This window comes from Pygocentrus nattereri, chromosome 22, assembly GCF_015220715.1.
Source record: "Pygocentrus nattereri isolate fPygNat1 chromosome 22, fPygNat1.pri, whole genome shotgun sequence".
Taxonomy (NCBI): Eukaryota; Metazoa; Chordata; class Actinopteri; order Characiformes; family Serrasalmidae; genus Pygocentrus; species Pygocentrus nattereri.
In genome coordinates this window covers 12,190,238-12,217,484 of record NC_051232.1, presented here as the reverse complement: position 1 = coordinate 12,217,484, position 27,247 = coordinate 12,190,238, and the positions used below count along the sequence as shown (strand labels likewise).

The following is a 27,247-nucleotide window of genomic DNA, read 5'->3' as shown; positions in this document are numbered from 1 at the left end:
CTCACAAGCAGGCCTACCAGCGCCAGAGCTGGGACTCGGCTAGCCAATCAGAGCGAAGGAGGGCGGGGCCTAGTAAGAATATGTGATCACCGCCCGGCCTTCTGGCTCGAGGCTCCGCCCCCAGCCCCCCGGCCCTCCCCCGTCGGAGTCAGTTCGGCAGTTGGGCGGTTTGAGACGCGGCTCAGCGAGCGGTTAATGTTGGTCTTTTTGAGGAAAAAACCCAACAATTTCGTTCAGTCCAGGCTATAGCGGGGATTTTTACTCTCTGAAACTGAGAAAACCCGGAGTCCTTGGGGCGAGGGGGACGTGAAAGTGGGCTCGCTTGTTTGAAAGGCTCACTTGTTTGAAAGGCTCACCTGTTCAAGGTAAGGCAGAGAGTTCAACCGGAGGCGTTTGGAGACCTGCGAGCGTTAGCAAGTGCGTTAGCCACTTTAGCGATAGAGGGAATCATTTAAAACACTTGGCTGTTAAGTTACTACGCTATATTAATGACAGGCGCGCTCTCGGTTGGACCAGCTGATGTTGAGCGGGATAAGTTGTTAGAACGCCTGGTCCAAAAACCTCTCAAGTACTTGGCTTTAGAACTGCGGTAGAACTTCTCAGCAGTAACTTACATAGTTTGGGGATCCTCTGAAATAACATGATGGATAAAAAAGCTCAAAGCTGAGGGGCTGAAGCTGAACTAACAGAGCAGATTGAATGGTAATGCCTGTAATATAGAGGTGGGCGATATAACGCCTGCACAAATGTAGTATCACAATACTTTAGGACGATTTCATGACGTACAAGATCACAATATATACTGTGGAAAAGAAAAGTGCCTTGTTTAAAATGTGCTATCAAAAACTATGAATACAGTCATTTATATTCAGCATTTCAGAAAAGCATGCTGTGACAGTCGTGACACAATTGATCACAATAACCATAAATATGGTGAAATTGACCAGCCCTACTATAATAAAGAGTCCTTGAGAAGAAATAAATGATTATGTGAAAAGAGCGAGAAATTACAGATCTATGCAAAAAAATAAGAGAAAATATGTGGAACTAAGTAAAATGAACTAGTTGTTGTCTAACCCACCTCTGCTTGGTACTCTTGGTACTCTTGGTACTCTCACATCTTCAATATGTACAATTTACCAAAGTTAGTCAGTCTTTTAGGTCAAGCTGACTTCCAGGAGCCTTCCAGATCACTGTGTTGACAGTCAACCACCAACTTGCCCGTTCGCCAGCAAGTTTTCCTGTCATTTTTCCTTTCTTGAGCACCGGTTACGGTCTGCTTCAGGGTGTGACCTGAGGAGGAGAGACAAGAGCAGAGCGCTGGAGCGTCATTCACATGACTATGAGGTTGAGTTTTCTCAATGGAGAACACAAGAAAAGTGGGACCGAGAATTTGTGTCTTACACCACCACACCTCAGATATGATGCAGCACTTTGCCTCCTACATTTTTGGCAAGTTTCCTCATCAATATTTAAGGAGGCTTGAGGTAGGTTGATACCTCGCCTTGCTTTCGGTGGGGGGATCTTTCCGTAATCAGACTGACATTCAACCCCTGTCTTGCTTTAACACTGATCGAAAAGACCTACCGAGACACTTGCCAAGCTCTTTTATGAACCGAAGAGAAAGTTGAACATAAGCTTGTTCATTTTTCATAGGCATGTGACATGATATAAGATATTAAAGTGATAGTCTGGTTAAAAATTCAATTTATACAGCTTTCTCCTCATCCCAAAAGGAGTCAGTCAGCCAGTCAATGCATGATATCTGAAGTTTGGTTTTTTAAGGAGTTATGAGGCTAACATAGCACAGTTTATACTCCACTGATTAGTGTAGGCTGCAGGTCCAAATCGGCTCCTACTTGCCTCAGATCGCTTTGAGTTGCTAAGTAATCTCAAATAGACTTGCTTATGTGGTTTCTAACACGTTTAGAAAAACAGGCAAAATTTTGGACCATAATGCTACATGGGGGTGGGCATTATTGTGATGCATTACATCACAATACACTTTTCTTAGCATGTGGTGGATATAGTCATTACCAGATTTTCGTGGCAGTGAAAATAAATGATATTAATTGAAATCAAAATGATTTGCATTCATAGTTTTGATCAAATTTGAGTGTTTCTTTCTTATCGAATCTCAGAAAATATATCATGGTGCATATGATGGTGACAGTATCTTCAAGTATTGTGATATTATATTCATCACCGGCCCTAAATGTTCAGTCTAGTATGCCGCATAGGATCAGAAACCTTCTAAGACAACTCAATACAAGTTAAGGCAAGTGTGTGCTAATTTAGGAATGCATTTGGTATGCTAATTGGTGGGTTGTAAGCTTCTGTAACGTGTTAGCTACATTAGTAAAAGTGAAGTAAAGTTTGGACACCAAGTATGTTTTGGCTGATCAACTAAATCATTTCACAGATCTGTGTTTGAGTGAACCAAGATTGGTGCATTTGTTTGCTGTAACATATAAGGAACCTAAAATGTGCAGTACAACAGCCTCTGAACATGAGGGACAGCTTCATTAACCAATGGGGCGGCACTGTCTCATGTTGAAATGGACCAGCTTTAATTGGATTCATGTGATGTCTTGGCTGTGTGAGTGAATTAAGGTGGATGTGTGTAGATACTAATATCAGGCTGTTCAAGCGTCCAGCTGAAGATAGATTCTCAGTCATGGGAACTGAGATGCTGTGTTGATTTGTGTGTGATGAGTGTGTAAGATGTGTAAGATCAGGTTGGGCCTTAAAAACTGTTCTAATTTTATCAGTCATGCTGGTTAGTCTGTGTTTAAAGGCGTGTATGTGTGTAGGGGGAGTGATGTGAACCAATCCTGTTTGGCGAGTTTGAGGTTTGTTGCTTCATGAGCTTGCATGGTTTTGTTTGCACTCAGTAATCTTAATGTCAGCTGTATGTGTGTGTATTGGAGACAGGGGCAATTTCACAGGCTTAAATACAAAGACTTTTCATTATTATACAAAAAGTACTGTGTTAAGGTCATTGACCATTCTTCATTTATGGCCATTGATTACAATTTCTTTATTTACTGCAAAATTACACAGAAGCCTCAACAACCAAATATACTATATCACTTGCTTGCTTTTATTTTTTCAGAGAAATCTGCAGGGATGTTTTCCCTACACTTCCACAGTTCACTCTTACAAGTTGCTTAATCTGCATCTCGCGATCAATGTATTCCCAATCTAGTGATCCAAATCTTAGTGAAGCAACATCTTATCTTTCTGTTCTGAAACAGATTCTAGAAAAATTCTTAGTGAAGCAACTTCATAGCTTTCTGTTCTGAAACTGCTTTCTAGAAAAAAATCTTAGTGAAGCAACTTCTTATCTTTCTGTTCTGAAACAGCTTTTTAGAAAATGTCTTAGTGAAGCAACTTCTTAGCTTTCTGTTCTGAAACAGCTTTCTAGAAAAAATTCTTAGTGAATCAACTTCTTAGCTTTCTGTTCTGAAACAGCTTTCTAGAAAAAAATTCTTAGTGAAGCAATTTAGCTTTCTGGTCTGAAACAGCTTTTTAGAAAATTTCTTAGTGAAGCAATTTCTTAGCTTTTCTGAAACTGCTTTCTAGAAAATTTCTTAGTGAAGCAAATTCTTAGCTTTCTGTTCTGAAACAGATTCTAGAAAAAGTCTTAGTGAAGCAACTTCTTAGCTTTCTGTATAGAAACAGCTTTCTAGAAAAAAAATTCTTAGTGAAGCAACTTAGCTTTCTGTTCTGAAACAGATTCTAGAAAAATTCTTAGTGAAGCAACTTCTTAGCTTTCTGTTCTGAAACAGATTCTCGAAAAATTCTTAGTATAGCAACTTCTTAGCTTTCTGTATAGAAACAGCTTTCTAGAAAAAAAATTCTTAGTGAAGCAATTTCTTAGCTTTCTTTTCTGAAACTGCTTTCTAGAAAAAAATCTTAGTGAAGCAACTTCTTATCTTTCTGTTCTGAAACAGCTTTTTAGAAAATGTCTTAGTGAAGCAACTTCTTAGCTTTCTGTTCTGAAACAGCTTTCTAGAAAAAATTCTTAGTGAATCAACTTCTTAGCTTTCTGTTCTGAAACAGCTTTCTAGAAAAAAATTCTTAGTGAAGCAATTTAGCTTTCTGGTCTGAAACAGCTTTTTAGAAAATTTCTTAGTGAAGCAATTTCTTAGCTTTCTTTTCTGAAACTGCTTTCTAGAAAATTTTTTAGTGAAGCAATTTCTTAGCTTTCTGTTCTGAAACAGATTCTAGAAAAAGTCTTAGTGAAGCAACTTCTTAGCTTTCTGTATAGAAACAGCTTTCTAGAAAAAAAATTCTTAGTGAAGCAACTTGGCTTTCTGTTCTGAAACAGATTCTCGAAAAATTCTTAGTATAGCAACTTCTTAGCTTTCTGTATAGAAACAGCTTTCTAGAAAAAAAATTCTTAGTGAAGCAATTTCTTAGCTTTCTTTTCTGAAACTGCTTTCTAGAAAAAAATCTTAGTGAAGCAACTTCTTATCTTTCTGTTCTGAAACAGCTTTTTAGAAAATGTCTTAGTGAAGCAACTTCTTAGCTTTCTGTTCTGAAACAGCTTTCTAGAAAAAATTCTTAGTGAAGCAACTTCTTAGCTTTCTGTTCTGAAACAGCTTTCTAGAAAAAAATTCTTAGTGAAGCAATTTAGCTTTCTGGTCTGAAACAGCTTTTTAGAAAATTTATTAGTGAAGCAATTTCTTAGCTTTCTTTTCTGAAACTGCTTTCTAGAAAATTTCTTAGTGAAGCAAATTCTTAGCTTTCTGTTCTGAAACAGATTCTAGAAAAAGTCTTAGTGAAGCAATTTCTTAGCTTTCTGTATAGAAACAGCTTTCTAGAAAAAAAATCTTAGTGAAGCAATTTAGATTTCTGTTCTGAAACAGCTTTTTAGAAAATTTCTTAGTGAAGCAATTTCTTAGCTTTCTTTTCTGAAACTGCTTTCTAGAAAAATTCTTATTGAAGCAACTTCTTATCTTTCTGTTCTGAAACAGCTTTCTAGAAAAAAAATTCTTAGTGAAGCAATTTCTTAGCTTTCTTTTCTGAAACTGCTTTCTAGAAAAAAATCTTAGTGAAGCAACTTCTTATCTTTCTGTTCTGAAACAGCTTTTTAGAAAATGTCTTAGTGAAGCAACTTCTTAGCTTTCTGTTCTGAAACAGCTTTCTAGAAAAAATTCTTAGTGAAGCAACTTCTTAGCTTTCTGTTCTGAAACAGCTTTCTAGAAAAAAATTCTTAGTGAAGCAATTTAGCTTTCTGGTCTGAAACAGCTTTTTAGAAAATTTCTTAGTGAAGCAATTTCTTAGCTTTCTTTTCTGAAACTGCTTTCTAGAAAATTTCTTAGTGAAGCAAATTCTTAGCTTTCTGTTCTGAAACAGATTCTAGAAAAAGTCTTAGTGAAGCAATTTCTTAGCTTTCTGTATAGAAACAGCTTTCTAGAAAAAAAATCTTAGTGAAGCAATTTAGATTTCTGTTCTGAAACAGCTTTTTAGAAAATTTCTTAGTGAAGCAATTTCTTAGCTTTCTGTTCTGAAACTGCTTTCTAGAAAAATTCTTATTGAAGCAACTTCTTATCTTTCTGTTCTGAAACAGCTTTTTAGAAAATTCCTTAGTGAAGCAACGTCTTAGCTTTTTGTTCTGAAACAGCTTTCTAGAAAAAATTCTTATTGAAGCAACTTTTAGCTTTCTGTTCTGAAACAGCTTTCTAGAAAAAAATTCTTATTGAAGCAACTTTTAGCTTTCTGTTCTGAAACAGCTTTTTAGAAAAATTCTTAGTGAAGCAACTTCTTAGCTTCCTGTTCTGAAACAGCTTTCTAGAAAAAAATCTTAGTGAAGCACCTTTTAGCTTTCTGTTCTGAAACAGCGTTCTAGAAAAATTTCAGTCAGGATTCTGACCTAATCGTAGCACTGAGACTTCTCTACTTAAAGTTATCAGTGACATTTATTCAAATTCAGACTCTGGAAAAATATCTGTTCTACTACTACTCAGTGTCTGTGCTACCTTTTGATACTATCCATCCATTTTCTAAGTCGCTTCTCTGTCAGGGGGATGCTGGAGCCTATCCCAGCAGTCATTGGGCGGAAGGCAGGATACACCCTGGACAGGTCGCCAGTCTTTTGATACTATTTACCATAAAATTGTCATCTAGGCTTGAGAACGGTGCTAAAATGGTTTGGTACCTGCAAGAAAGGAACTGCTTTGTTAAAATAGAAAATAATGTTTCTAAGAGAGTGCCAGTAACCAAGTGTGCCATTCAATTTATACATGCTTCCCCTTGGCCAAATCCTACTATGCTGTGGAATATTTTACCAAAGCTATGCAAATGATACTCAGATCTACTTGTCACTCTCACTAACTGGATGGGACAAAACTTTCTGCAATTGAATAAAGATAAAACCGAGATTGTTCTGTTTGCAAATAGCAATGAGAGGCACAGATGTAAAGGACATAGAAAAGGTAAAGAGTAAACATGGAGAAGCAGCATTTAGCTACTGTGCTGCTCTTCAGTGGAACCAGTGGACAGAGCATTAGAAGAGCTCCAACACTAGACACTCTTAAATCTGGCCTGAAAATGTTTCCTATTTGAGCAGTTTTCAGCTCATTTCAAAACACTGATAGCTTTACTGCACTTCTATTCTGTAACAGCACCTTATGTCCTTATGCACCTTATGTGTCATTATGTCCCTTTAAAAATCTTTGGTATCTCTATATAGGCCTGTCACAATTATTTTAGCTGATCAAAGTTGTTTTCCACCGTTGTTAGCTTTAACAATCATATGTTTAGGTCACCGCAAAAAAAAACATGAACTGGGTTTTCATTTGTTGGGATGAGGCAAATTTATGTAAATAAAAGAAAGCAAAAAAAGAACACAATAGTAACCTCTGACTGGTGCTATAATGTGTTTAGAGTTCCTTGTGAATAATGTTTCTTAATTTGAGCTCAAGCTGTGTCTGTGCGGTAAGAGCTACTAAGTATTAACAGCTAGGAAACGAGATAGTTGAGTAGCCAATTTGGCTTGTATTTCAGTTAAGGCTTGTTCAACATCTGAATGCAAAGATGAAAAGAATCTCCACAATATTCACCTCAAACATTTTGCACTAATGTCCTCATCACATGTTCCTTGTTATGGAACTGACATTCAAAAGTGGCTCAGTGACTTTTGCATTTCTTTGCATAGTGAATGTCATTGAGTTCTCGCTGTTTGCCAGCAGTGCTTCCTAATATATAGGTGGCCCTACAGCCACCTTCTGCCCCCACTCTGTGACTCCGCTTTCAGCCAAGTTTTGCCACTGTAAAATCTCTAGATCATTGTCACACCACACTTGATGATATCATATCTTTGATTGTGTTAAATCATGGACAGCAAGCAGCTTGATGGTCAGGCAGACTTACTAGTAGGGCTGTCACTGTTCATTATACGAGTAATTGAGTACTTACTGATTATGTTGTACTGCTATTTTGACTGTCAGTTGAGTAAAAACTAAACAATAAAAAATAATGCATAACCTTTCAATGATTCCAAAACACTTTACTAAAAAAGCTAAACTGGATAGACTTCAGTGTTGTACTAGAAACCAATAGTAAATTTAACTTTCTTTGAAATATGCATTACCATCATGCTAATTGCTTATTGGTAATTGCAGATTCATTGAGATGGTACATTTTAAACCAGTGGTTGTTTAAAAAAATGAGGAATTGAGTTGATTAATCATGACAGCCCTGCTTACAAATGACCTTAGGCTCAAGAGAAACTGCCTTTGTGTTAGCATATTGCTCAAAATATAAGATAATGTAATAATATATAATATGTGATAATAAATATAAGGTAATGTATTTAAACCACTGGACTCACTGTATCAATACTTTTTACCGTAGTTCTTGTAAATGTACCATTTGATCACAGCAGATAGCTGGTGGTAAACTAAAACCTGACATTGAAGGCTGCTGTTACTACCTAGATCACAAGAAACTACATTTGAATTTAATGAAAGTGACTTTGCTATGACGTTTACAGTATATTAAAGTTTTAATAATATGGTATGTGCTCCACTAAGCTTGAAGAGCTGTGGAAATGATAGTCTCCTGTGTGGCCTGGGGTAACCCTTGCTATCTACCAAGTGTCTTCTCAGAGTGTTGGAATGAAGTACAAGGAACTATATCACATGCTGGAACAAAATGCACGTCATTATGAATTTATCGCTGCTTTGTCAGAGTTTGAGGAATGATCCTGAGATCATCTAGATCTGTCTTTCTTAGCCCCAGATAGTTCACCTGTACTAATATTTAGTAGTTTATTTGTGACCATATAAAATTATCAGCCAATGTTATCAGTTATTGGGATTGTAGTTCCTTAAAAGTCTGTCTTGGTATCAGTTGAGCCCTAAGATTCAGTGTTTGTATGGCCTGGGATAGAGCAAAAAAACCTTCTGATGAGTCTGGAGGACTGAAAAAAACACTCCCATCAAGCCTGATTTAGCTCCTAAATTCATGATCAAGTTTTCCATTAGTTTAATCACATATGTTAGCACAGGGAAAACTTTGCATGAACTTCTTATTGCTCTTCAAGGCTGTCCTTTGGAGCGACTTCTGGTTATGAGAGACTTGTTCAAGTACCCAATAGCAGTGTTCAGTGTAAAACAAGGGCCTTGCGAACCTCTGGTGGCATCATACAAGGAAATGGGTGCAGACACACCCATTATTTAAAACAAATAAGAATGTGAGAATGTAATGGTCAATATTGATACTTTGATCATATCCCTAGATCACTAGTCCTAGAACATGACCTGGCTATAAGGCTAATTTCTTTTGATCACTGGTACGCTGCGCCAACTACCAAGCTACCAGACCCATTGTCATCTATGAATCGTTGTCAGGTGGATAAAGAATGTCCACTGATATGTCTGAATATGCACAGTCATGTTCATTTACTGGTTTATTTGGCATAAATTGGCCAATTGAGCCTTGGATCATAGTCAGACAAAGAACTTCCCATGTATGCAATCTATTATCTGTTATTCAAGAACAAAGGTTGAGATTACTGAAGGCTTCTTTCACATTACATGGTTACCACAATTTCATTATTTGTATGGTGTCTTGATGTTCTCAGGGTATCATGTTGGTGCTGTTCTGTTGATTTAAAAGCCTCGCATTGTACAATAAGTCAATGAAACACATCATGAAGTATTAAAGGTTTCCTGGGTGTGGAATTTCTCAATTGTTTAACTTGAAAAGAGAATAAAATCTTCCAAAAGATGCTACATTTTCACTGTATTTTCAACAATAAAGACAAAGATCTAGACACAGATTAAGCCTAGTGCTAGCCTATTCTGAATAGAGCTCCCACTGATGGTGTAATTTCATCCGAGGTTGTACATAATCAGTGTTTGAGAAGTCTGAGTTATTGTGTTTTTAAAACGCTTCAGATATATTGATGCTGTAGCTAGTCATTATTTTTTTTCTTCTTCAAAGCACACAGAGCCCTATTACTTTCACATCACTAAACAAAGCTGCCCATGGAGAAAACCAAGCCTACGTGACTTTGAGAGGGTGTTGCTTGAATCAAGGCCATATTTCTCCACTGATATGATGGCTTGGATGTGTTTTACGTGGTGCTATGTTCGACATTTGACACTTGATAAAAAATAAAAAATTGATAAGTCATATGGCAGTTAGGGATGTAATAAACTGGTTTAAAGGTAGCAGTATTTGTACAGATATTCTACACAGAATGCGATCTATCCATCAGGATCTATCCAAAAACTGAAACTGAACAGGCTTCTGAGAGGTATCTATGTTGCTCAAGATTTGGCCCTCACCCTCAACACAGCTCGATGATAGTTAATGTGGACGTCTGTTAGCTGACCTAACATAATTGCCACTTAGCATTCTCCTCCAAGCGTATTGAGGTGTAAGCATGTGCTAACCATCACCCTCTCAGCTTTAAAACAATGAGTGTGTTCACATGCACTCAATAATCTGATCATAATCGGATTTCAGTCTTATAAACAGCACGTCCTCATTTCTTAGATTGGAGGAAGGTCTAGAAATCTGATAAAGAGAGCTGCGTTTTAGCTCAGATTTCTCAGTGCATGTAAACTCTTGCTCTGATTTCTTTCAGATTTCTTAGTCTGCGCATATGCGAAAACAGATGGTGGTACCGGAAATAAGCAGCGTTGCCACGAAATGACAGCAAAACTCTTGGAGCGACGCTGAAACAAACTACATGCTTGATGAAATGAAGGATTTAACTATTCTTCATCTTCTAGATGATATGTGTTCATATGTTCAGGTAAAGTGGCAGTGTTTAAAAAATGTTGGCATGACGTTTGAGATTTACGTTACGTTTACGTCACTTCTTCTGTGAGTTTATCGGCTGGTGGAAAAGCAGATATCCGATTACTGCCTGACTCGTAAAAACCCACAGTTTCCAATTATCTGATTACTCAAGTGCATGTAAACGTTTTGATCGGATTACTGACAGCCTGATTTTCTGCAGTTATTGGATTATTAAGCGCATGTATACACACTCATTATGTGACGTAGGAGACTAAACTGGCGGGTGCAGCCATGATCGGGAAGAAAATGTGGCAGAAAATTTTGAAAAAACTATTGACAGTGGTAGAACAATACAAAACAATGCACAAAGCTTTTTTTTACCTTTCAATTTGGTGAACAATCTGTTATTTTGCTGACAAGCTCATAATTTATTGATCATTATAATAATTAGTAACATCCTAACTTCAGTGTAGGTGAGTCGCCACCTATAGTTTGAGGCGTCATGGCATATTGGTGCATTTTTACCCCACTAGTGTCCATGCGAGATGTAAAATTGTCCTCATCCATTGTTGGCTGTGTTGTCCTTAGCTTCGGTGCTGTAGGCTTGGTTGGTATGGCAAAAATCTCCTGCTGATTCATGCAGTCATGTGACCTCTTCACGATGCACCCTGTACACACAGGAGCATGACATCATGGTCAGAAGACGACGGCTCTTGTGGACGACATCGCTCACCGATATTTGAGAGGTGCTAATGCGTGTTGTGTTAGCACTAGTGTTGATTTAAGGTGCTGGTATCATTGAGATGTGTCAGCTCAACTCCCTTATCAGGTCTATTTTTAAAAAGGGTCAAGTACGCACTGTCCAATGGCTAGGCGGGATTAACTGAGACAAGGTTTATAATCATATTTGTGTTTGATGATGTGCAACCTGACAGAACGTTCTTCCAGTTTTATAAATATTTACTGTGCAAAAATCAGAGATCAGGCCCTCATTTATTTCATTTCCATTCAAAACAGCCATTAAGTACAAGTTATTCATTTTTCAGGATCCGAAAAAACGAAACATGTATTTAACAGATAGTTACACAGAAGCCTCAACAACTAAATATAGTATCAAGTGATTTATTATTTAGTCCACACCAAATATGTGTATCAGCTTTCATTCTTTTCTGGAGACTTGCTTTCAGATTTTCAAATGAATCTGCAGGGATATTTTTGCATAACCTCTTAAGTTCAGTCATAGAAGTTGGTTGCATTTTTTTTTTTTTTGCTTCTCAGGACCAGAGTAGCTGTACCCAAGCATTCAGTGATGCTAAGGTCTGGACTCTGGGGTGGTCAGTCCATTGTTTTGAGGACACCAGCAGCTTCTTTGATTTCCAAATATTTTTTTTCCGTCTATTTCTTTTTCTCAGTAACGAGTTCAGACTCTGTGTTGGGTTGTCTTCTCACAGTGGAAGGACAGACATCTGAATCAAGAGTGGAGCTTAACTTTTACCTCTCAAAGATGAAAGCTTTGTGTTGTTTATCTGAGAGGGACAGTTTACAGTTTTTGCAAAAAGTTTTGTGTGCCGATCTGTCTGTCGGTCAATCTGTTTGCATCTGTGTGGCTTTTGTGGGTCCATGAGTGAAGAATATTTGAATGGGTTCAGCACCATGTGACCTGATGACTATCAACTAACGCCTAACATTTATACATTTCTTTTGTGACAGGCTTATTCACTTGTTATAAGTGGGAAATGTGAGGCTTAATTTAACTCAGTAGTGTTTTAGCACATTCCAGTGACTTTAAAGAGTTACTTATAAAAAAATGATCCACCATTACATGAATCAAAGGTGGCTTTAAATGTAGAAGAAACATGAGTTGCTTAGCATTTTCATTGTTCTTTTCAAAGCTTTAAATGTTTGCGTTCACCGGCGTCTCTCTTTAGGGGGCGATGGCCACGTAACCCGAGTCCTCCATTCGAAACCCAAGCTGTGACGTCGCCCAAGTAGAGCTCGATTCTGGCTGGGTTGCTGTGGCAACAGTCAACAAGTCCGGTCTGAAAGAGAAAAGTTGTAATGGTGATAGCCCACCTGAAACCACCAGAGCCAAAGCATGTGAGGAGCGCTCGAGAAACCTGACAGCTGTCTGGCTAAAAGCTGTAGAATTAGGAAATCTTACCTCAGCAGTTGGTGGATGAATTTGGAGAAAACACCTAACTCATAACTGCCGATATGAATTCAAATTTGTATCATGATATTTTCCATTCTCATGCCTGTAATGTTGCAATATAAGAGTATACTAATAATAGTCATAACAGTAATGAAACTTGTTACTGTTGCCTCAGCAACCCAGCCAGAATGCTTCTTATAGTTACTATACTTCTTATAGGCAAGTGGTTTGTGTTTGATTTGGCAAGTTTAGTTTAAGATTCTCTCAAATCAAGTGTAAAAATAGAATATTGTTATATATAAAAGTCCACATTTGTTTTTGTTTTTAATATTCTTAAATTGTTAAATTCTTTTTTTTTTTCAATGAATTAATTGTCAACATATAGATGTGTATAAAATACAGTGATTCTACATATGGACTATCTCACTCTCTGAACAAAACATTTTATCTCCATTTTTCAAATTTTTGCGTGATTTAAAAAATGCCAGTTACTCTTTATACTGTGTCAAAATCTCACAATGAACTGACCAATAGAAATGGCCCATAATTATGTATTATAAAATGTTATGTTGATTAACATTGAACATTTCTCTAGTTTCCGCAATTTTTAAATTTTTTTTGGAGATACAAGGTTTTGTTCTGACAGTGACAATGTAGTCATATTTAAAATGCTGTTGCCATATTTGTCTTTAACATTCCCTAAAATCAGTTTTAGGGAATAATATTTTAATAGTTTATTAGAATAAACATGTGTTTAAAATGTTATCAGAAGCATTTTCAAGATTCTCTGAAATGATTTTACAGTTCACAAATCTCTCGGCCAATCACAACCATCTCTAAACACCGCCTTCTCCAGTAAGCGAAGGGAAATTTCCAACAGAGCTCCTCAAACTAAACTGCAGTGAGAACGGTGGTGGCAGTAAATATATAATTCAAATACACACCGTCCCCATCCTCTGGAGATTGGATTAAACTATGTGGGAGACATAGTTACAAAAAAACTGAACTTCATCTGGCTTACTGTGCAATGTTATATCAGATTAATCAGGACTGTATGGTACTCACATTTGCAATTGAAATATTTTGTGTAAAGATATATATGAATGTACTTATACATATTTCATCATTATTGTTCTTGCTTTATGATGGACCTCATGTAAAAGATGATGAGTCCTCCTCAGCAACTAGCATCGCAACAAATAACTCTAGTGTTAGCTTTAGCATTAGCTCATCTGAAGGGGCAGCCTTCTTAGCTCAGAATTCTTTGAGCATATGACACCTGAAAACCTGCTGCTTTAAAATGCATTAGCTGTTTTTCTGATGTGACGATTGTTAACGTGGATTCCAGAAGTTTCTGGAATTCCAGAGGTTTTTTTTCTTTTTCATTGGTCTGTGTTTATAATGTCAGTTCTCAAACATGAACCCAAGTGAAAATAGTTCATTTACGAATATAAAAACATCTGCGTGCTTCAAGATTTTAAGCCTGTTAGCACAAGCTTTATGAATGCAATCAGGTAAAGTTTGACGGACAGAGCCACACTAACCAGGACAGGCAGGACTTACCAGAAATGAGGAAAAAGTGAGTTGTCTAAAAGGAATATAAATGTATTTATAATGCTGTGCTATGTTTGTTTTCAGGGTTTTCCGAAATGCAGTCAGAATAGATTACAGCCGTATTTAAGATGCTGCTGCTGTATTTGTTTTAAAGACTCAGCTGTGAAAAGCATTGAGTCCTTTTCAATGCTGTTGTCTTTACATTGTTGAGCTTCTGTCTCTGCGATTGTTGAGTGTTGAAATCTAGAGGGGTTTATTATGGCAAAAGGTATAAAGAAGGAATCCAGTGACTCTTATGAGAGGGAACAGGATTATCTTTAATTGGTATTATGCCACAGTGATGAGGCAGTTGCAGAATGTTTACATGTAAAACCATGAACTGCGAACGAGATGCAAAACAGTAAACGGCACTGCTGCAAACTAGCGTCGGGTTGGTTGGAGAGAAACATCTCTCTACCTGCTGTTTTTCACTGTCCTGCCATTAACTACACCTCTATGTACAGCACGCACACATGAACACTTGTTTGCGGTTCCCTTGACGCCCTGAGGCTACAGCGGTGTGTGCTCTCTAATTAAGGTGTGAGACTAAAGAGTGCGATGCAGCTGATGGTGCAGGAGCTCAGGGACTTTATAAGAGACTGTTCAGAAGTGATAACTAGTCGTAATGCTAAGACGAGGTTTCTTCCTCAGTAGGAAGTACTAAAAGAAGTTTATGAAAATTTAGATTAAGCACCTGTCTTTAAGCATGACTAGTATATATATAATCAACAAAAAGTAAAACAACAAAAAGTCTCTGGTGAAATATAATATGCTGACATTATTTCGCACGTTTTTTGTTATACTGTTCACAGGAATAGAAATCTGCATCCGGAAAGCTACAAGAGTTTTTATAAAAAGCACTGCCATTTGTGCAAATAAAGAAACTTAAATGTACTGCTATTAGTTTAAACCATTCGAATGATTAATATGCATTCTTACATGAAAAAGTGTATTTCTTCTGTATGGTTACGTAATTTGCTATTATCAGGTGTATCAAATCAAACTTTTCTGAAAACTGTATGAAAGCTTACTAAAACCATGTAAAGATGACTTTAATACTGTCAGTTTCACCATGTCGAAGTTCTTATGGCATTTACTCTTATATATGTGTATATTTGCTTCATTTCATGTGATTTAAAAGAAATGTAAGGTATTATTATCTTTAAATAGGAGTTCTACCGATTTTTCAAACATTCTACATCATTGAATCACTATGAAGTAAACAAAGTAATTCGGAGTGGATTGATGACAGATAGTTACAGACTCAAATATCTTAGCAATGGCGGTCTACAGCGCAAATATAGTCTGTTAATTTACAACCCTGAACAACAAGTGAACGCGCACCTGTCTTTTTTTTTTTTGTATGTATAAAATTTATATGTAATGTTTATAAAGGTAAAATAAAAAAGTAGGCCTAAATCTGGGAAAAATGTTTTCTTGGGGTACTACTTTGCCATACAACACCATACATGTATTTTAAAATATGTTTTAAGCCAAAACTGAAAGGAACTATTATTGAAGAACTATTATAAAACAGTGTCTCAGGCATCAGGCATTGCAATAGCAACCATTTCATGTAATATCGTTCTGTGAGGAAGCTTTTAGAGGTATTCAGCACTTCCCCACTGTAAACATTTCTGATTGGTTTCTCTAGGATGGAGCTTTTCACCTCAAACCACTCTGAATGACGTTGTTGATGGCTTATATAATCAGAGGAATTATCCATAACATTAGCAATGTGTTTTTGTTTTTACCTCACTTTTGTCAAACTGAAAAATAGGATCAGTTGGTTTTGACTATAAAAGGCAGTATGCACTGACAACATGGTAATAGATACATTCTATGTAATATTCTAAGTAGTAGGGGGTTGTGTACCAGTGCATGTGGTATATGGTTGAAATTCAACAGGTATGAGTTAACTGTTATACCAGTATACAACAAATAAGCACAGATAATGCTGTGTACAAATCCACTTACGTTGGCCTGTTTTAGCTGAGTGGGTCAGGGGTGTTAACACTAGCATGACTGAGATTTCAGGATCCTCAGGACATCGCCCCTCCTTCTTGCCAGCAATTAGCAGGACCATAAGTCAACTTTTATTATGTTAATTCACAGAGAAGCACTGAGGCAGCAGCTCTGTGGTGCATCCAGAAAGCCTACTAGTAACATCTGTCTTTCTCTTCCTATGTCTGTAAATATATAAATATATAATATACTGATTGTTGTTGTTAGTGTAATATCTTCACATCATTATCATCTGTATATTTGATTTTCTAGAGTAAATTAAAAATGAAAATGTTCTGCACTGCCTGTATTTGTTTGGGGGCTGCTTTTCCTTTCTTTAGGAATTCTAGTGTTAAAGTCATATTTCAAATGAAAATGAAAACACAGCAGCAAAATACCCTTCATCACCTCCAGCTGTGTAGTCCGTTCTATATTGAATATGACTGTGCCGGCTGGCTTTTTTGGTTCAGCCTTAGCCTAACATGGACACCAGACAGATTACCATGCTTTCCTCTTGTCCAGGCCTTGTCCGTGCAGCAAGCTGTGGATTACTTGGTACTGATAGCATGAATGACTGAACGACAGCAGAAAGTATGAGATACATGTTGGAGGCATATGATGTGAGAAATTCAGAGAAGCTGAAATTGGCTCAAAGGATGCAGCAGTTACATTTAGGCCTGTACGAGTGCCAGTACATAACCGTTGCCCCATTTAAGGTAGAACAGACAATTAAGCAAAAAGCAGGAAAACGAGAAGCCAAAATCGTCCTAATAGAAACTCGGACGTGAAGCAAATTTATTACCATTTTTTCCAGGCCCACGGGATTACTGTTAGGAAGCACTACTGACATATAATATAAAATATTTCAGATTTAATGTGATTGTTGGAACTTAAATGGATTTATTTGAAAAATAAATATATACCATAATATAGAATTCTACTGTGATATAGATTTTTGGCTGTTCATCCATTACTAGTTCTAAGAAAAGTACTTGTGTGTATCAAAGGTTAGAGAAGGTAGTATAAATGTACATATATACATATATGTGTGTCTGTGTGTGTTCCTGAAACACATACTGAACTTTATACATACACTTTATCAGAGGAATCTGTCTCTGAGTCAGTCAAACTGGTCTTTTTAGGTATTGTCTGTTTTCACTCATGTGTTGTCAGTTGTCAGTCTCTGAAGATGTGAAGGTTATGCATTTCTTATAACCACAAATGTACCAGCGGGGGAGTTCTGGACTGATGCTGATAATTAATAAAAGACTTTGTATCTGCTAGTAGTGGACAGCAATGTTTAAGGGGAAGATTTACTAAAAAATGTGCTTTTATTTATATATATATATATATATATATATATATATATATATATATATATATATATATATATATATATATATATATATATATATATATAAATTGTTCATAATTGTTTTTATCTCTCAGTTTCTAGCAGCATATGGCCATATTTTCATGAGTTATGATTTATGCAGAAAGTTTGACATCCTGCAAAGAGGAAGAGCAGTTATCAGCATAATAACAACACGGAATCTTTTTATCTTCATATTTATTTTGACATATGTGTTTAGGTTGGAAAGCTTGTCATGTTCAAACAACAAATTAATTGTGTTTTGCTCCATTTTGCCATTTTTTTTAAAATGCCTGTCACAACTTGCTCATCAGTCTACCCCAAATGTGGGGTTAGTTGTAAATCCTGCCACTTTTGAATTGTAGGTGCTGGAAATGTTTTATTTGTAGCAGAATTATGTATGTTGCTTGTATATAAAAATCCTGCTCAATTACTTTAAAAAATGTTAAGCAAAGCTAAATAAAGTCATATTGGGCCCCACTCTCCCTTATTGAATCAAAATATTATAATAATTAAAATTTTCTGTAGGTCAAATTGGCCTAAGTTGGCTCGCATTATGTTGGGTGGCCAGCCAATACAGTTTTTAAAATATAATTTATGTACATACATAACAAATAGAAATCTTCAGTCACGCTGGTGCTAAACATTGGTCAGCTTGTAATAGAACTTACTGATAGTATGGCTATTTTAGATTCAGATATGGAACTGATAGCACAATGTAATGCAAAGTTTGCTTTGAAGGTTGTAGGTTTAGTAAATCTGTAATACGTACAGTCAGTTGAATTGTGAATTCTCACAATGAACAGTTTTCATCTTTGAGCTTTGCCTTTGCATAGTGCATGAGTTCAGATGTGTCATACATGGGAGCCATGCATATCATAACATTTGTCATACAAATCACTGTCATCATTTGTCAAGCTGTGGTACCCTCTGAAGTCTTTTGAAATGTATAAAATGTATGTTTTATGAAAAATACAGCTTAATACATTATTATTTATGCAGTTGAATCAAAATCTGGTGGTTGCCATACAATATGATCAAAGTTTGTTCCATGAACAGCATTATTTTAAACATTGCTATGTTAAAACAGAATTCAACTGATGTGAGCTCTCATATCTGGTACAGTCATATGCAAAAGTTAAGACACTCCTGGTCACTTGATGTTTTGTTGCATTTGCAAGTGACAATAATTTACACATCCTCTACAGAGAACACAATTTTTGCACATTTTAATACACAGTTACTGTTTATTTGTGATGTGTGTGTATATTGAGTATTTGTGACTGCTTTGCAATGATTTTGTTTTATTTTCTCTCTCTCTGTTTCTTATTCCACCTCTCAGCCATGAAGTCTGCCCCTACCCTACTGGCCACGCTGTTGTGGCTGTTTGCACCAAGTTCGCTGTGGTCCGCTAAAATCGTTGTGGTCCCTCCCATCATGTTTGAAAGCCATCTGTACATTTTCAAGACCCTTGCGTCTGCCCTGCATGCTGAGGGCCACGACACAGTATTCCTGGTGTCGGAAGGTCGCGAGGTGCCGCCGTCCTCCCACTATAGGCTGCAGCGGTATCCAGGCATCTTCAACAGCTCCTCAGCTGACGACTTCCTCCAGTCCAAAGTGCGCAACATCTTCTCTGGGCAGCTGACGCCCCTGGAGCTCTTTGACATCCTGGATCACTACTCGCAGAACTGTGACAGTGTTGTGGGTAGCGCTGAAGTCATGGAGCTGCTAAAGCGTGAGCACTTCGACTTGCTGCTTGTCGACCCTAATGAGATGTGCGGCTTCGTCATCGCCCACATCTTGGGAGTGCAGTACGCCGTCTTCAGCACTGGCCTTTGGTACCCAGCCGAGGTGGGCGCACCGGCTCCACTCTCCTACGTGCCAGAGTTCAACTCTCTGCTCACGGACCGCATGTCGCTCGTGCAGCGGTTGGCCAACACGGCTGTCTACCTGGTGTCTCGCTTTGGCGTGCAGTTCCTCGTGCTGCCCAAATACGACCGCATCATGAGGAAGTATGATGTGCGGCCGTACGTGTCCATGCATGAGCTGGTGCAGGGCAGTCGCCTCTGGATGCTTTGCACGGACATGGCACTCGAATTCCCCAGGCCCACACTGCCGCATGTCGTCTATGTAGGGGGTATCCTCACCAAGCCTCCAAGCCCTCTGCCACAGGTAAAACTGAAATGGGATGCTAATACAATCAAAGGAAAAATAATCAAAGTTACACACTATACCCCAGACGTAGTTGATAATCCAAGAGATGTTTGGTGTCCTTTAGTTTTAAACTATGGATACAAGGCTAATGTTGCTCTGTCTATAGTGAAGTCTATAGTCACCCAATCTCTCAACTGCCTCCATTTAGGTCACACAGACTTGTTGATGTACTTTAGTGCACAGTATGACTTACCGTGAACTATAAAAGTGAACAAAACTTCGCCATGTAGCAAAAAAAGGCTGACCTCAGAATTCAGCTACACAGAAATGTTGTTCTTTTTTATAGCTCACAGTATTACACCCTTTTCCATAAGCCTGTCTGGCCAGGTCTGAGCAGCCTGAAGACCTGAATGAGGTTTGGGTGGGTTGACAGAGGTACTTAACCCTGGGTGACACAATTAAGGTTCTAGCATAGAGTGCTAACGCAAAGTACTAGCACGGAGTGCTAATACAATTAAGACCCTAGTGTGTGGTGCTAATACACTTCAGATTAAGATTTTAGTACATGTTGCTAACACAGTTAAGGTCATAGAGGCTGCTGAAGGACAACACATCAGAATTACAACAAGAATGTTTTTCATGCTGTTCTAAAGTGATACTTATGGCAGATGTTCTACAAAATTTATTTGAGGTAAAAGTTGTAATATAGTGCTACATAAACTTTCTAGGTAAGGTCTAAATATCATTATTAACAACAGCTTATTGACCGTGTTATCTCATCATTTTGATGATCCAATACTGCAGTATCCATATGTAGGCATTCAATATGAGCTGATTTTAAATCATCATATAGCTCAGTCAATCTATTAATGATTTATGAATTATATTTAAGTATAGGCCAATAAACCTGAAACATCAGTGCCATTTGAATTGATGTTATGTATTAGGAAATATAAAAAAGACTGACGTCAGTATTCCTAACGAGTCTATCCATATAAAGTGTTTAGTAAGGAATAAATGAATATAAACATTATGTAGCACAACACAAATCCAGACCAAATACTTTGACTTTGGTCAGGGTCATTAAACCCTCTTTCACGAGCCAAACAGCTGTTTTCTTCGCATATCGTTTGCTTTTTCTGTGTGGCTGTGTGGTGAGACTCCGCTCTCAACATTTCGATGCTATTCGTGGACGTCAGTGAGCGGTGTTGTGCGTCAGTATGGGGGTCAACTGACGCAGAAGCAGTTCCTTGATTGGAGAGGCATACGAAATATGCCAGACCTCATCTGATATAGGCCCACCCCCGAAATGTCAGACAACCCACATCCAGTTAACAAATGACTATTAAATTTGCATCAAACCACACAGATTTATCTAAAATTTCACATTACAGTATGTAGTGCTTATGTGTACTGACAGTAATTCAAAGTTTGAACATATACTTCAGTAACATTTAATAATAACATCACTTCCATAATTATTTCAAGCGTGATCCGACTCATCAGTCAGTCCGTTGTGTTGCGTATTAAATCCTTCGGTTCCTACTCAGATGGGCTCTATGGCGTTACAAAGACTGTCCTTATCAATGTGAGTGATTGCACGGAGCAGTGCGTAGAATAGGAGTGGGGGTTCTTAGCCTAGGCCTGCAGTTTTGGAATACCAATCGGCCAAAAGGAGCTCATTGTGTGCCATGGAGGCCATTATGTGATGGGTGTGTGTGTGTAGACACGGGGTGTGTGAGTAAATGTGCCCATTGTAGAATGTATGTGGAGGACAGTGCGACCAGTGTGCGGGGTGGATTGTCCGTGCCAGGCCAGCGCAGACCATTCTGATGCAGCTGGACTCCCTCATACAGCTAGGAAGTAGCGCTAACACAAAACCCCTACTGATTCTCAGGGCAAGCTAACACGCTAGCACTAACGTGCTCAGAACCCATGCTAATGTGCTAGAAAGGCTAACTTTCTAATGTAAAACGGCCGTGTACAAACACTAAAGCATTAGACAAGACCTCTGTCACACTTAGACAATGCTAAGTTATTTGGTGTTGCATTGCTAATGCTGGTGGGCCTCAGTCAGTCATTTGTGAATACTATTATGCTAACACAAACCCTCAGTCATTTTTAACAATGCCAGACAAAGAATCCCATGCATTTATCCAGCATAATAATGTCCTAATGAACAGCTAAGTATCAAAATTATGACTCTGCAATGCTAGCATTGTGAAAAAGTGATGGTAACGCTAGCAGTCTAGGGGAAAAGGGTCAGCGGAGGCTGGCATAAAACACTGTAAATACCCACAGGAGACCTACTGAGAAAAGCCAAGCAGACCTTGAAATGAGCTAGCATACAGTTGTTTAGGTGCCCTTGGTCAATGTACACGTTTTCTTGATTCACTGGTTGAAAATAATTAATATTTTAATGCACAATTTCAGTTTGTTTGCTCACATATTAGGAAAAATGTGGCCAGTGCAAAAGTTATGAGACATTTTGTGTAAATGCTCTGCAAACCTCAGCAAATAAAAACTAACTGTGCTCTAAAATGTGCAGAAATATGCATATCTGGTCTGGATGTGCTATTTTTTTTATTTTAACTTAGAAAATCGACTAAACTGTTGTTTGATCAGGGATGTTCAAATGTCTGCACATGACTGCCTAGCTGACCCATTTGTTTCTGAAACACGTGGAAGAAAATCTGCAGTTTCCACACGTTAAAAAATCTGGCCACGTGGAACATTTTTTCATTGTAGTGGGAGAAATAACTTTAGAACGGGTGATGAGGATGTGTTTAAGATGGCCATCCTCTACAGGAAACAGCTCTGTGTATTGGAGTTAGGCAGTTAATAGTCATTCTGGCATATGAGATCTTCAGAACTGTTCTGGATCAAAAGGCCAGTTCCACTCTCCATTGTTCCTTTGTCTTTGTGTGGGACGTGAGGAGGAGCTCAAGCACTGGCATGACATAGAGGGTAAACGAGGTCGCAAGAGTGAGGAGAGAGGTCACAGGCTGAAGTGGAAGCAGACAAAAAGAGCAGAGTGTACAGTGCGGGGCTTAACGTCCACCTACCACTGAAGTGCATTAGTGACCTAACCAGGGAAAAGATTTATTGTTTTAGCTTAAAAACCTGTAACATGGCTGCCTTAAAATTTTGAATTCTTTGGACAGTAATATTAGTCTCATATTATATTAATGTCTAAAAGACAGGAGGCTGAGCTGGAGGTGGCGGAGATGAAGATGCTGAGATTTTCGTTGGGAGTGACAAGGCTGGACAAGATTAGAAATGAGCAGATCAGAGGGACGGTGAAGGTGGAGCAGTTTGGAGATAAAGCCAGAGAGGCCAGGTTGAGATGGTTTGGACATGTGTTGAGGAGGAATAGTGGATATATTGGGCAAAGAATGTTGGAGATGGAGCTGCCGGGTAGAAGGAGAAGAGGTAGACCTCAGAGAAGGTTTATGGATGTAGTGACATGGACATGGAGATGGTTGGTGTGAAAGTAGAGGAGGCAGTGGATAGGGCAAGATGGAGGCAGATGATCCGCTGTGGTGACCCCTAAAGGGAGCAGCCGAAAGAAGAAGAAGATTATTATATATTGTATTATTTGTAGTAATAATATCAAACAAGCCATTTTGGTTGCTTTTTTTTAAATTGCTGAAATTAGATTTTGTCCAATAAATGAGTAAATTATAAGTAAATTATAGCAATTAGACATGAGAAATTGTGTTACAATGATTTTACTATGATTACCACAGTGTTTAAGGCCTCTTAATTGGTGTAAAATCACTGTAACACATGTCCACTCATGATTTATTGATTTTATAAAACCATGACAAATGGTATGATCTAATAAAACAATCATTTTGCCCAATAGAGTTGTTCATTAAAGGCTATGGATGCCCAACAACATGCTGATAACACATTGTGATGTTTATGGAATAATGTCTTAAAGGGCAGTTCTTTCAGTTTTGCAGTGAGGTTTCAGTTTCTACACAAGTGTCGACATTTTATTTTCTATCCAGAATGACCAGTGAACCTACACACATCTCTGAGCTTTATATGTACTGTTGGAAAAGAAAAAGTGGAGCTAAATCTGAAAAGAAAAGTATTTTTTCTCCTGTATGAACCTCTCCTCCGTGAATGAATTTGAAACTACATTTTTGCCTAAAATTGATCTCAAAACTGTCATGAAACAGACGTCAGACAGTGCACTAGTAACCATTTTATGTGAGAGCTTTTAAATGCGTTAAATGCTTTGGATGTCTGATTCACTGTAAACAATTCTGACTTGGTAAACATCTCTAGAATGTTCGTATTTCACATCAAACCACTCGGAATGGCTTTGTGTACGTCTCAACCGTTTAATTATACAGAAATGGATTATCAGCTTTAAGATGTATTAAGATGGGTGGAATTCCCCTTAAAGATGAGGATGACTGAGTGTGTTAATTTGGACATTTTCATTGATGTTACTGCTCAACCATGTTTGTAGGTTTCTTCTTATGATGGTTTAAATAGACACATTAACACAGAATTCAGTTGATTTGTGTCCTCATGTGTGAGCAGTACTGTGTAAAAGTCAGAGGCCACCCTTCATTTATTCATTCCATTTAAAATGGCCATTAGGTACAAGTGTCTTTCATTTTGCAGCATCATGAAAAAAGCAGAAAAAGTAGAAGCATCAACAACTTAACTTTAATATCAATATTATGCTTTATTACAGATTCTGTTCTTTTCAGCAGACTTGCTTTCAGTTGAGGTCTGGACTCTGGGTTGTCAGTCCATAGTTCTGGGAAAACCAGCAGCTTTTTTGTTTGGTTTGCAGATGTTCTTTGTTTTTGTCTATTTCCTTTTCTCAGTAATGTCTTCCTGGTAGCTACACATCCTTTCAGACTCATAGTTGTCTAGAGTTGTCTTCTCACAGTGGAGAGATTGACAGAAACACCTGTGGATTTTTTTCAGATCTAAATCAAGGGGGGAACTTGATTTTCTCCTCTCAAAGATAAAAGCTTTATCTGATGGGGTTAGTTTTGGTGGTCTGCCAGGTCTTGCACTGTTGTTGGGAGTCATTTGCTCTGTACATTTTTATATATTTTTCCACTTATTTTCCTTTGACGTTTCCTCATGCATGTGGACCATTTGATATCTAATGTCCTCAGAAATACATTTGCACAGTACTGTATGTATGTGTGAGTTTGAATGTGGCCAATCAGATTTTAAGACCTATCCATAAACACCCTTATAAAAACTGATTCTGTTGTGCTTTTAGCACTGTGATTTTCAATACATTTTACTGATCTTTGGCTTTGTGTGCAGGAATTTGAGGCCTGGGTGAAGGATACGGATGAGCATGGGTTTGTGGTGGTGTCATTCGGTGCAGGAGTGAAGTATCTCTCCGAAGATATTGCACACAAGCTGGCTGGAGCCTTGAGCCGACTACCTCAGAGAGCCATCTGGAGGTACGCCTATTGCTGTTGTTTCGTTACTATTATTATTATTGTTGTTAGCAAAAAAATAACTATATCAGAATGATGAATATCTTTACATACACTATGTGCATTACATATATTAAACTCTGCAGTGCTTTGGCTCTCCCCATCTGGGCTATGAACATGCAGGGTGGTGCTGCATACCTGTAAATGTAAAGAGGCTGTGCATTACAGTAATTTTATTGTGGGTAAAGATTGGCTTATTGCTTTTACAAAATGACAATGTGTGCTTTTTATTATACTTTTTCAGTAAATTTAATAAAAATAAACAATGCTTCCACCAAAATAAGTGGTATGTTTAACGTATGATTTTTTTTTTTCCAAGCAACCGTAGAGTTTAATTTGCCCATCATTGTATATTGTAGTCATTTCTTGCAATTTTTGTTTTTTTGTCATATTATAATGAATATATCAGATTAATCTCTTATGCCCATGGGTGTATTTTGTTTTTTCCATCATAATTTATATCATATCATAAGGCAGATTATTCAGTACCTGCATGAAATAAATGTACATTTTTATTTTATTTATTTTATTTTTTTTTTGTAAAAGGTCCCCTCAGATTAACAGGAATTGTGTTTTATGATAACACACATATTGCTATGTGCTTACAATTTATTGTTGAAAGCCAAAAATCTTAGATTTGTATTATTTTATAAAAATAATTTTTACAGAGCAGATCACTGAAGAGACCCCATCTGTTTATAGTTTATAACCCAGATTTGTGAAAAATGGTTGGACTTCCAGTAAAAAAAAAATATTCAGCTTCTTTTATTATAAAGTTTAAAAATTACATTACCCATTTATTTGTCTGGAAAGAAGACAGTTACACCTTTCATACGACACCCACCTTTTAAATGTGGTTTATGAAATATGAAAGTTATGAAGAATGTGATGAAGTGCCTTTTGGAACCACCGGTGGTTTCGAGGAATTTAAAAGATTAAAGTACTTTAAAGCAAAATACATTTATTTTCCCACACTGGATTTAACACTATTAATGGCAGATCTACTGTGAGCATGTAAGACATTTCAGTAACATATTCTTCATTATTACTATTGCAGTTTTACAGTGAATCCTTCAGTAAATACTTTAATTCAAAGCTATTTATAATATATGAATATTCATGGAGAAGCAGGTTAGCCTGTTAGCTGTTTTTAGCCAGCAATCTTTTTGTCTGGTTGTTAAGAATGAAGTGGTCAAACTTGTGAGTGCTTTGTCAAACCTTAAAGCCGTCTTCATATGAAGTGATTTCCACCATCATTTCATTTCATTTCACTGACTAGCCCGCATATCATAATGAATGCATAGGCCATAATGGAGCTGAACATTAAAAGTAAATTAGATATTAGATATTAAAGTAGATATTTCTATCTTTTTATAAACTAATGTTTTAAAACAGAACCATTGAATGAAAAGCCTGGAGATGAGACTGTGGAGATGGTGTGTGGAGTTGGTACAACTTAGAAAATATAATTTCAGTGGATTATGGTACAGTTATGTTCCCTGACTAAAGGTACTGAGATGTACCCCTGAGGGCACTGCCCCAGTGACCGTGTCGTACCTTGAGTGTATGAATTTTCAATAATACAGTAACATTATAATACAGTGGCAGTTTTAGTACTGGACTTTGCACAGAAGCTCACTACGATGAGCTCCTGCAAAAGTTTATAGCAGACATAGAGTTCATTTTTACATTTGGACACACTGATCCATTAGATTTATGATATGGTTTTGTTGCATTACAGGTGTAACTAAGGTTTGCACTGGACAATGTCGCACTGTCTTTAACTTGAGAAATTAGTCATATGTGGGAAAAGTAAGCTGTTTTAAGTAGGGAAGAGTTCTGGTGGAGGTTACGTGTTAGTAGGTAGTTGGACAGGACCAGCAGTTACTTTTGCCCTGTTTTGGCTCTGTAGTGGAACATGTTGGATTTGAAATGGAGCTGTGAGGTTGAAGTTCTATTGGTATTTGTCATGTTTGCATTTATTCGTCAAGCATGTGCCCTGTAGATGCTGGATATCTAACATGGTGATGCTCTTGAAAAGAATCACTTTTTCAGTTCCTGGATGTTTTCCTGGCATTTTGACATGTTGTCAGTCTTGTCTTCAGTAAGTGCAGAGGGGCACTGTATGGATTATGGATATATTCAGTGAAGAACATTACACAATGCTACAGTTGCCCTAACAGTATTTTTTGGATCATTGACCTTGACGTTTGGTTGCAT

The 27,247-nt window shown here is 37.5% G+C and overlaps 1 protein-coding gene across 3 annotated transcripts in view; it reads left to right on the top strand.

Annotated features, from left to right (window-relative positions):
- Positions 1-153: 153 nt before the first annotated feature.
- ugt8 (UDP glycosyltransferase 8) overlaps positions 154-27,247 on the top strand; it is a 47,709-nt gene continuing 20,615 nt past the window's right edge. Inside the window, exons 1-4 of one of the 3 annotated variants that reach the window (XM_037532772.1) lie at positions 154-365; positions 10,106-10,276; positions 18,727-19,556; positions 24,849-24,991. In XM_037532772.1, the coding sequence (XP_037388669.1) occupies positions 18,729-19,556; positions 24,849-24,991 (971 nt within the window). In that variant the 5' untranslated portion in view covers positions 154-365; positions 10,106-10,276; positions 18,727-18,728. Of the gene's footprint in view, positions 366-10,105; positions 10,277-18,726; positions 19,557-24,848; positions 24,992-27,247 lie in introns of those variants that run through there. The other 2 variants (XM_017717436.2, XM_037532771.1) reach the window with 2 other exon arrangements.